The sequence below is a fragment of the Cherax quadricarinatus genome, chromosome 74, assembly GCF_038502225.1.
Source record: "Cherax quadricarinatus isolate ZL_2023a chromosome 74, ASM3850222v1, whole genome shotgun sequence".
Taxonomy (NCBI): domain Eukaryota; kingdom Metazoa; phylum Arthropoda; class Malacostraca; order Decapoda; family Parastacidae; genus Cherax; species Cherax quadricarinatus.
Window position 1 is genome coordinate 3,726,283 of NC_091365.1, and position 11,255 is coordinate 3,737,537.

An 11,255-nucleotide genomic window follows, 5' to 3' on the forward strand; every position below is an offset into this window, starting at 1 on the left:
ACCTCCTACACCATACACTTGCAACATCTGCCACATTGCCCCCCTATCCACCCTGTCATACACCTTTTCCAAATCCATAAATGCCACAAAGACCTCTTTAGCCTTATCTAAATACTGTTCACTTATATGTTTCACTGTAAACACCTGGTCCACACACCCCCTACCTTTCCTAAAGCCTCCCTGTTCAGCAGACTTATCCCCCTATAATTTTTGCACTCTCTTTTATCCCCTTTGCCTTTATACAAAGGAACTATGCATGCTCTCTGCCAATCCCTAGGTACCTTACCCTCTTCCATACATTTATTAAATAATTGCACCAACCACTCCAAAACTATATCCCCACCTGCTTTTAACATTTCTATCTTTATCCCATCAATCCCTGCTGCCTTACCCCCTTTCATTTTACCTACTGCCTCACGAACTTCCCCCACACTCACAACTGGCTCTTCGTCACTCCTACAAGATGTTATTCCTCCTTGCCCTATACACGAAATCACAGCTTCCCTATCTTCATCAACATTTAACAATTCCTCAAAATATTCCCTCCATCTTCCCAATACCTCTAACTCTCCATTTAATAACTCTCCTCTCCTATTTTTAACTGACAAATCCATTTGTTCTCTAGGCTTTCTTAACTTGTTAATCTCACTCCAAAACTTTTTCTTATTTTCAACAAAATTTGTTGATAACATCTCACCCACTCTCTCATTTGCTCTCTTTTTACATTGCTTCACCACTCTCTTAACACCTCTCTTTTTCTCCATATACTCTTCCCTCCTTGCATCACTTCTACTTTGTAAAAACTTCTCATATGCTTTTTCTCCCTTACTACTCTCTCTACATCATCATTCCACCAATCGCTCCTCTTCCCTCCCGCACCCACTTTCCTGTAACCACAAACTTCTGCTGAACACTAACACTACATTTTTAAACCTACCCCATACCTCTTCGACCCCATTGCCTATGCTCTCATTTGCCCATCTATCCTCCAATAGCTGTTTATATCTTACCCTAACTGCCTCCTCTTTTAGTTTATAAACCTTCACCTCTCTTCCCTGATGCTTCTATTCTCCTTGTATCCCATCTACCTTTTACTCTCAGTGTAGCTACAACTAGAAAGTGATCTGATATATCTGTGGCCCCTCTATAAACATGTACATCCTGAAGTCTACTCAACAGTCTTATCTACCAATACATAATCCAACAAACTACTGTCATTTCGCCCTACATCATATCTTGTATACTTATTTATCTTCTTTTTCTTAAAATATGTATTACCTATAACTAAACCCCTTTCTATACAAAGTTCAATCAAAGGGCTCCCATTATCATTTACACCTGGCACCCCAAACTTACCTACCACACCCTCTCTAAAAGTTTCTCCTACTTTAGCATTCAGGTCCCCTACCACAATTACTCTCTCACTTGGTTCAAAGGCTCCTATACATTCACTTAACATCTCCCAAAATCTCTCTCTCCTCTGCATTCCTCTCTTCTCCAGGTGCATACACGCTTATTATGACCCACTTCTCGCATCCAACCTTTACTTTAATCCACATAATTCTTGAATTTACACATTCATATTCTCTTTTCTCCTTCCATAACTGATCATTTAACATTACTGCTACCCCTTCCTTTGCTCTAACTCTCTCAGATACTCCAGATTTAACCCCATTTATTTCCCCCCACTGAAACTCTCCTACCCCCTTCAGCTTTGTTTCACTTAGGGCCAGGACATCCAACTTCTTTTCATTCATAACATCAGCAATCATCTGTTTCTTGTCATCCGCACTAAATTTATTATTATATTATTATTAAGCAAAGAACAGGAAAGTAAACAGAAAAGTAAGGAACAGCTATACATCAGTAAGAATAGCCAAACAAAACTTTGAAAATGACACAGCATACAATATAAATAAATTAATAAATACTTTTATTTCCACATGCAAGATTTATAAAATTAGATGAAATTTAATAGTTCTGGTCACATAAAGAGAAAAATAGCAGTAAATGGCCAAGTAATATGACCTAATGACTAATATCACTAACATAACAGTGAGGAGCTAATTGAAAAAAACTAAAGGTACAGTATTCCTTGAGGAGGAATACTAAATGATGCTAGAGAACAAATTGGACAGATCACCTTCACTAGAAAATATTTGCAGTGAAGGATAAACTGAACATAAAAACAAATGGACTAACACTATCTCATTTAAAACCGAAAAGTCACATATTAACCCTTAAATGGTCCAAACGTATATATATACGTTTTTTCAACATCTGAAAGTATGTAAAAAAAATGTAATCTTCTTTTTTGTTTTACATTTGAAAATGTGTAAAAAAAAAACTATCTACTTTTTTTTTGTTAGTTTTACATTTGAAAATGTGTAAAAAAAACTTTTATCTATTTTTTTTTGTTATATTTGAAAAATTTAAAAAAAAAAGTAGATCTACTTTTGTAACACTACGAATTTGAACGACGATCTGTTTGGACCGTTTAAGGGTTAAGAGGTACATTTTTCAATATTTTTAATGTAGTGGCACGGTTGAAATGTGAAATAAACTGGATGTGGAAGCATTTTAGGCTAACCCCATATACAGTTTTAAAAGTATGATTGAGCTGAAGTGGTCAACAACCATAAATGAAATGGAAAGAATTTAAGGAGGAAACAAAACATGACGGAGTACTAAAGAGACAGCAAGAGAAAGGAGAGTGAGAAAAAACACAATGGTCACACACTTACATGGAGAGCAACTCAACACAGCCATGCATGGGAGCATAACGGTGGTAGACCTTGCGAGCCTGTGAGTAGGCATGGGTGGGAGTGGGGGTGTTTCTGGTGAAACAAGCACCCAAGATACTCTTGCACATGTAGCCCATGGTGACACATCGTGGTAAGTTGCAGTAGCACCGCACTGTTCCACCTAAAGCAAGATAAAATAAATGATTTGAATTGTACTGTGTAAATTTTGTTGGAAAAATAAAAAAATTCCAATTTTTAAGAATAATTTGTCAAAAATACAAAAAACATATCCTTGATTATAATATCTAGGCTGGAATATTGCTGGATACTAACAGCACCTTTCAGGGCAGGTGAAATTGCTGAACTAGAAAATGTATGGAGAACCTTCATGGCACACATAGCTGCTATAAAACACCTAAATTACTGGGAACACTTGATGTTCCTCAACCTGTACTCCCTAGAATGCAGGCAGGAGAGATACATTATATACACTTGGAAAATCTTAAGAGGGATTACTACCAAATTTGCACACGAAAATCACTTCCTATAAAATTAAAAGACTCGGCAGACGATGCAACATCCCCCCAATGAAAAGCCACTAGCACGATAAGAGACAACACAATAAGTGTCAGGGGCCCAAGACTGTTCAATTGCCTTCCAGCATGCATAAGGAGGGAGGGTTACCAACAGACCCCTGGCTGTCTTCAAGAAGGCGCTGGACAGGCACCTAAAGTCAGTACCTGACCAGCCGGGCTGTGGTTTGTATGTCGGGATGCATGCGGTCAACAGTAACAGCCTGGTTGATCAGGCCCTGATCCACCATGAGGCCTGATCACAGACCGGGCTGCAGGGGTGTTGATCCCCAAAACCCTCTCCAAGTATACTCAAGGTACTCCTTGACTTACAATGGGGTTATGTTCTGATGAACCCATCATAAGTTGAAAGTATCCTAAGTCGAAGATGAATATGATATGCTAGATAAACAAGTAAACAAATTACTGTTGCTGAATAAGTAAATATACAATTACTGTAATTAAATACCAGTACTGAAGAGTAAATAAATGAATACAAGTTACGGACTTGCCACCTTCATGCTGGGTAATTACAGTAGACTGTCAATCAAGAGGGTAGTTAGGTTCCTGAAAATGCAGTGTTAGATGAATCCGAGTTAAAGAAACTTCAGAACTTAGGATAAAAATATGGTTATGTTTCTGGAACCCCCAAAAAAGCCAAACTTTTTTTTTTTTTTTTTTTAGGTCTCCAAATCTTACAAAAATATTGAAATTGTTGTTCATTATTGTTACAATGCATGTTTTTTCTGCTGCTTAAGGCTAAAAATACAATAGAAATTATATTTCTTACCTTAAATTGTGGTTGCTGGCATTTGTCAATGATCATGAAGGAGGGAGTAGAGAGGCATGCTGAGGCCCATCTGGGCTGAGGTGGATGGTAATCCAGTCAGTCCAGTCAAGCGAGTCAGTAGGTCAGTCAGTTAAGTCAGTATGGTGAGTCATTCAAGTCAGCCGAGTCACTCAGTAAATCAGTTAAGTCAGTCAATCAAGTCAGTAAGCCATCCGTCAGTAAATCAGTCAAGACAGTCAAGTAGTAAGCAGTCAGTATATCAATCAAGTCATTCAGTAAATTAATCAGTAAAGTTATTCAGTAAATCAGTCAAGTTGGTCAGTCAAGTCAGTAAGCCAGTCAAGTCAATAAATCTTGTCAAGTAAGTCATTCAGTAAACCAGGTCAGTCATTCAGAAGATTTGTCAACTAAGGCATTCAGTAAACCAGGTCAGTCATTCAGAAGATTTGTCAAGTCAGGTAAGTCAAGTCATTCAGAAAATTAGTAAATCATTCATCCAGCTTGCTGCACTGAAATTTCTTTCCCTACTGAGAAGCAGAACCATTTAAACTGGATTTTATGAAGTGTAAAACGAAAATATGCCGCATTTTGACGACAGCTTAATGGAGAAACCGTTTTAATCGACGGTCTTACCTGGAGAGGGTATCGGGGGTCAACGCCCCTGCAGCTAGGTCTGAGACCAAGCCTTGTGGTGGATCAGGGTCTGATCAACCAGGCTGTTACTGCTGGCCACACACAAACTTATGTACGAACCACAGCCTGGTTATAATAATAATAATTTATTTCTTTGCTAAGGTTACAATGTTGGTCAGATACTGACTTTAGGTGCCTGTCCAGTGTCTTCTTGAAGACAGCCAGGGGTTTACTGGTAATCCCTTGATATATGCTGGGAGGCAGTTGAACAGTTTTGGGCCCCAGACACTTATTGTGTTCTCAACATGACTCAAAATCGTAATGACACAATTGCGACGGTCTGGAGTTTTGAGACTCTGACCGCGGGTTCAAATCCCGCCCGTGGTATGGTTTATTGTGTTCTCTCTCAGTGTACTCATGGCACCCCAGCTTTTCATTGGGGGAATGTTGCATCTCCTGCCTAGTCTTTTGCTTTCATAGGGAGTGATTTTCGTGTGCAAGTTTGGTACTATTCCCTCTAGGACTTTCCAAGTGGAACCTCAAATATCAAACTTAATCCGTTCCAGGAGTTAGTTCTAAATTCGAAAAGTCTGAAAAGCGAAGCAATATTTCCCATAAGAAATAATGGAAATACAATTAATCCATTTCAGAAACCCAAAAATATTCACACACAAAAAAATACATTTTATAGAGAATAATTATAGTTTTACATACACACAACAAATAGTGTTCAATTATGTATTACCTTTACTGAAGACTGGTGATGGCATCTGGAAGATAGGGAGGAGGAGAGAGGGAGTTGGGGTTAGTGTTTGGAAGGAGAATCCCTTCTCTGTCTTTTAATGCCGCTAGGACCAGCTTGAGAGTCACTGGACCCCTGTCTCACAAAATAACTGTCCACAGTCCTCTGTTTCTGGTGCCTCTAAGATTTCCCTAAAATTGGACATGGTTCTGTCACTGAACTTGTTGCAAAGATGGCTTGTTTCAGCTTGCTCAGGGTGGTACTTCTCCACACACATTTGGACATCATTCTACTTGGACATCATTCCACTTCTGTATTATTTCCTTCTTCACATCTATGGTGCTTCTCACTTTCTTTATCACAGGGGTACCACTAGCAAGTTTCTTTGGGCCCATTGTAGCTTATTTCACAGTCCCACAAGCACTAAACACAATGAAATAATCTTAAATGTTTGAATGAGAGCACAAGTTAGTGTTCACTCAAGCATCAACAAAGCCAGACTGGCTTACGGTGCCTGCGTGGGGACGCCGACAGAGCAGGCTGCTGGACAGGTCCAGTACCCGGCGGTTCGAAAATAGAGGCAAGTTCGATAATAGGGACAAAGTTGCTTCGAAAAAAGGGTTCTATTTTCGAAGAGTTCGATATGTGATATTCGAAATTTGAGGTTCCACTGTATTATCGTGTATCTCTCTCACCTGTGCTCCAGGGAATACAGATCAAGGGCCTTCAACTGATCTACTATATCTTAAGTTTCATCTCCACAGTAGTGGAGATGAAACTCAAGATACAAGTCGAACCTCATAAGTCAAGGAGCACCTGTATTAAATTTCTGAGCCATATACAGTGGAACCCCAGTTTTCATCCTTAATCCATTCCAGGTCAGTTGAAATTCGAAATGGACGAAAACCGAAGTAATATTTCCCATAAGAAATAATGTAAATCCAATTAATCCGTTCCAGACACCCAAAATATTAAAAAAATACATTTTATAGAGAATAACTATAGTTTTATGTACAGAAAACAATGAGAAATAAATATAAATGAATAATTTTAATGGATAAATGAACATTTAACCCTTAAACTGTCCAAACGTATATCTACGTCCACGTGCAGGGGGCTCCGAACGTAGACCTACCATTTTTTTTTTTTACATGCTTTCAAAAGGGGAAAAACAAGGTCGGAGCGCTATGCACGTGAACGTAGATCTGTTTGGACAGTTTATGGGTTAAATCAGTTTTACCTTTATTGAAGAGACTTATTGGTGTATGGAAGATGGCTAAGAGGGGAGATGGAGGGAAGGTTATTGTTTGAAAGGGGAATCCCCCTCCATAAAGACTTCAGGTATCAAAACCCTATCCGGGGTTACTTCCCTTCTCTCTCTTTTACTGGCACTAGGACCAGCTTGAGAGTCACTGGATCATGCAGATATGGCTTACAACAGCTTTGTTAGAGTGATATTTCTCCACTAACTCTTCCACATCCTAGCTACACGATGTTTAATGCGGCCCAGAGCCATATTTTTGCAATCGACATACCATGTTCACCGAGTTTAATAGTTTCTAACAACTACCTTTAGATGCCATCATAAACAAAAGGAGAAGTAATGAATAATTCATGCTGAGAATTATAAACAAAAGCGCTATGTATTAAGGGCAGTGACTTGGCCAACGCAGATTCATACACGTTTTCTCTGCTGCTGGACCAGAGAAAACGTAATGTTTTCCCTCTTCCTGGCTAGCACACCTCCATAGCATATAAACATTGCATGTTGATATACTATGTAACATATTTCTTATAATATTGTGAACAATGTACAGACACTACCCTACTTACAAACATTCAAGTTATGAACATTCAGACATACGAACAGACTGCCGTGTTAATTAAAGTTTCATTTGCAATACTTCTGCGAATCCGAATTTTGAGTTGCACTCCTTCTGTGTAGTACGTTTTGCCGCAACCCATGCTGGGCAGCACCGAAGTCAACAGAGCTGACGAATGAAGATTTGATGGAGCTGGAAGAGATGCAGCGTAAGGAAGAGCAAGAGGAACAAGACGAGTGTGTTCCTTCTAAAAAGTTTGAGACAAAAAAGATAGCCGAGGCATTTTCTCTATGTTTGAGCTTCAGGATCTCAATATCAAGAGATTCTCAAAGGTTTCAACTGGTGTTAACAATTCTATCTCAAGCTACCATCTTATATACGACGAGAAGAGAAAAACAGTGCAAACATCCTTAGACAAATTCTTCAGACCATTGCCTTCTACCTCAAAAGCCTCTTCAGATGTTGAAGAAATCCAGGCTTACGAAACCCTGACTGACGAAGCATTTGATGATGAAGTGTATGAAGTTGACGACCCTCTCACCCAGTAGTCCAATCTTCCTCTCATCCATCACCTCAAGTTTATTGTACCAATTAAAAAGGTAAGAAGTTTTTTAATACAGTATTTATCATTAAAATATGCTTTAGTATTAAGAACTGTACACTGCTGATACTGTATAGTACTGTCTACGTTTTCAACGAACAATAGCGCAGAGAGAGAACATAATAATAATGATAATACTAAAAACAATAATAATTGTAACAAAAAATGGCAAAATAACAACTTATGAACAATTCAAAGATAGGAAGAGCCTTCTCAAATGTAACTTGTTCGTAAGCTGGGGGGCGTCTGTATATAGGGTGTTATATAATTTTGAAAAAAAAAGTCATAGATGGATTAATGAAAATATCTATAATAAGTGACATTAAAGCACCCCAGAGCAATTATTTTTATTATTTTTAATTTATTTATTTCTACAAGTGAACCTGGGTGTGTTGTCGCGAGTCTCTCTCTCTGTGTCTCTGTCTCTCTCTCTGTGTGTCTGTCTCTCTCTCTGTGTCTCTGTCTCTCTGTGTCTCTGTCTCTCTCTGTGTCTGTCTCTCTCTCTGTGTCTCTGTCTCACTCTCTCTCTCTCTCTCTGTCTCTCTCTGTCTCTATCTCTCTCTCTCTCTCTCTCTGTCTCTCTCTGTCTCTATCTCTCTCTCTCTCTCTCTGTGTCTCTGTCTGTCTCTGTCTGTGTGTGTGTGTGTGTGTGTGTGTGTCTCTCTCTCTCTGTCTGTCTCTCTCTGTCTCTCTCTCTCTCTCTCTCTCTCTCTCTCTCTGTCTCTGTCTGTCTCTCTGTCTCTCTGTCTCTCTGTCTCTCTCTGTCTCTCTCTGTCTCTCTCTCTGTCTCTCTCTCTGTCTCTCTCTCTGTCTCTCTCTCTGTCTCTCTGTCTCTCTCTCTGTCTCTCTCTCTGTCTCTCTCTCTGTCTCTCTCTCTCTCTGTCTCTCTCTCTCTGTCTCTCTCTCTCTCTCTCTCTCTCTCTCTCTCTCTCTCTCTGTCTCTCTCTGTCTCTCTCTGTCTCTCTCTCTCTCTCTCTCTCTGTCTCTCTCTCTGTCTCTCTCTCTGTCTCTCTCTCTGTCTCTCTCTCTGTCTCTCTCTCTGTCTCTCTCTCTGTCTCTCTCTCTGTCTCTCTCTCTCTCTGTCTCTCTCTCTCTCTGTCTCTCTCTCTCTCTGTCTCTCTCTCTCTCTCTCTCTCTCTGTCTCTGTCTCTCTCTGTCTCTGTCTCTCTCTGTCTCTGTCTCTCTCTGTCTCTGTCTCTCTCTGTCTCTGTCTCTGTCTCTCTCTCTGTCTCTGTCTCTCTCTCTGTCTCTGTCTCTCTCTGTCTCTGTCTCTCTCTGTCTCTGTCTCTCTCTGTCTCTGTCTCTCTCTGTCTCTGTCTCTCTCTGTCTCTGTCTCTCTCTGTCTCTGTCTCTCTCTGTCTCTGTCTCTCTCTGTCTCTGTCTCTCTCTGTCTCTGTCTCTCTCTGTCTCTGTCTCTCTCTGTCTCTGTCTCTCTCTGTCTCTGTCTCTCTCTGTCTCTGTCTCTCTCTGTCTCTGTCTCTCTCTGTCTCTGTCTGTCTCTGTCTCTCTCTCTCTCTCTCTCTGTCTCTCTCTCTCTCTGTCTCTCTCTCTCTGTCTCTCTCTCTCTGTCTCTCTCTGTCTCTCTCTGTCTCTCTCTGTCTCTCTCTGTCTCTCTCTGTCTCTCTCTGTCTCTCTCTGTCTGGAAACATTCCAAAGTTTTAAATGTTTTAAAGTTATGTATATTATAAATACAGTGGGCCTTCTAATTTCATCATTTATCCGTTCCAGAGAGTCTGCTGAAAGTTGAAATTCATGAAAATCGAAACCATTTTCCCCATAAGAAATAATGTAAATCCAATTGCAGTAATCCGTTCCCAACACCCAAAACTATTAACAAAAAATAATTTTTACAAAGATTAAATATAGATTTACATATCATTGTGCCCACGAGCAAGTGGTATTGATCAATAACAACACTGCAACTAGCCAAGGACTCGAACCCATGCTGCTTTGGCCTGCCTCGTGGTAGGCGAAAACTCATGACGCCTTTACCCACAGGACCAAACAATCCTTAAGAGTAGCGCACCTAGCGGAACAATGTTGTACTCGCTACCCAAGGACATACGTTGGTGTGGGTGACTAGGTTAATTTCATTCTAGTCCCTGTTTGGTGTACTAGTCCAATGAGCAGTACAGTGGACCCTCGCATAACGATTACCTCCGAATGTGACCAATTATGTAAGTGTATTTATGTAAGTGCGTTTGTACGTGTATGTTTGGGGGTCTGAAATGGACTAATCTACTTCACAATATTTCTTATGGGAACAAATTCGGTCAGTACTGGCACCTGAACATACTTCTGGAGTGAAAAAATATTGTTAACCTGGGGTCCACTGTATTTTATATTACTGTGCCCACGAACAAGTGGTATTGATCAATAACAACACTACAACTAGCCAAGGACTCAAACCAATGCTGCTTTGGCCTGCCAGTGTTATTGATCAATACCACTTGTTCGTGGGCACAATAATATAAAATACTGCTCGTTGGACTAGTACACCAAACAGGGACTAGAACGAAATTAGCCTAGTCACCCACACCAACATATGTCCTTGGGTAGTGAGTACAACATTCAGTTCCGCTGGGTACGCTACTCTTAAGGATTGTTTGGTCCCGTGGGTAAAGGCGTCACGAGTTTTCGCCTACCACGAGGCAGGCCAAAGCAGCATGGGTTCGAGTCCTTGGCAAGTCGTAGTGTTGTTATAGATTTACGTACAGAAAAAATAATGGCAAATCAATATAAAGCACTAATAAAGTGTATAAATGAACATTTAACATCACACTTACCTTTACTGAAGACTTGTTGGTGTATGGAAGACAGGGAGGAGAGTTTACTGTTTGGAAACAGGACAAAATGCTTGATTATGATGCTAATATCAACTCTACAGCTTATTTATCTATCACAATTCATCTAATATGACATAATAAACAATATTAATAACAGAAACAGAATAAATAAAATAGTATGTCATTACGTATGTGAAGAATGGTGGTGGTGTTGTTGGGCTATCAGAGCCACTGGCAGCATAAGCCGTACATATAGTGATGGTGGGGGCAGCAGTGTTGTCAGTGGTCCTATGTACCTCCAATAACATTGGAGGAGTTAAGTTTCGTGCTGTCCTTTTTCTATCACTTAATCACTTAACTTACTTGCTACATTGTTAATGTTGCACTTTATCGCTGGCTTTAGTATCGTACATATTGTAGAATCACTAAATCACTGAAGAAGGCACATTCTCCCCTCTCTCTTTCTCCACTTTGGTACTTTGCTATGATTTTTTTCTTGAATTCTATTGTGTTTCTCACCTTTACCAAAGGGCTGGCACTAGGATCTTTCTTTGGGGCCCATGC

General features: G+C 39.9%; 1 protein-coding gene across 3 annotated transcripts in view; it reads right to left on the reverse strand.

Annotated features, from left to right (window-relative positions):
* Window positions 1-11,255, reverse strand: part of LOC128702446 (BMP and activin membrane-bound inhibitor homolog) — a 125,808-nt gene extending 114,553 nt beyond the window's left edge. Inside the window, exons 1-3 of one of the 3 annotated variants that reach the window (XM_070100685.1) lie at window positions 10,880-10,947; window positions 10,692-10,738; window positions 2,745-2,925 (exon numbers count right to left, since the gene is read on the reverse strand). In XM_070100685.1, coding sequence (XP_069956786.1) covers window positions 2,745-2,925; window positions 10,692-10,738; window positions 10,880-10,932 — 281 coding nt within the window. In that variant the 5' untranslated portion in view covers window positions 10,933-10,947. Of the gene's footprint in view, window positions 1-2,744; window positions 2,926-5,484; window positions 5,525-10,691; window positions 10,739-10,879 lie in introns of those variants that run through there. The other 2 variants (XM_070100687.1, XM_070100686.1) reach the window with 2 other exon arrangements.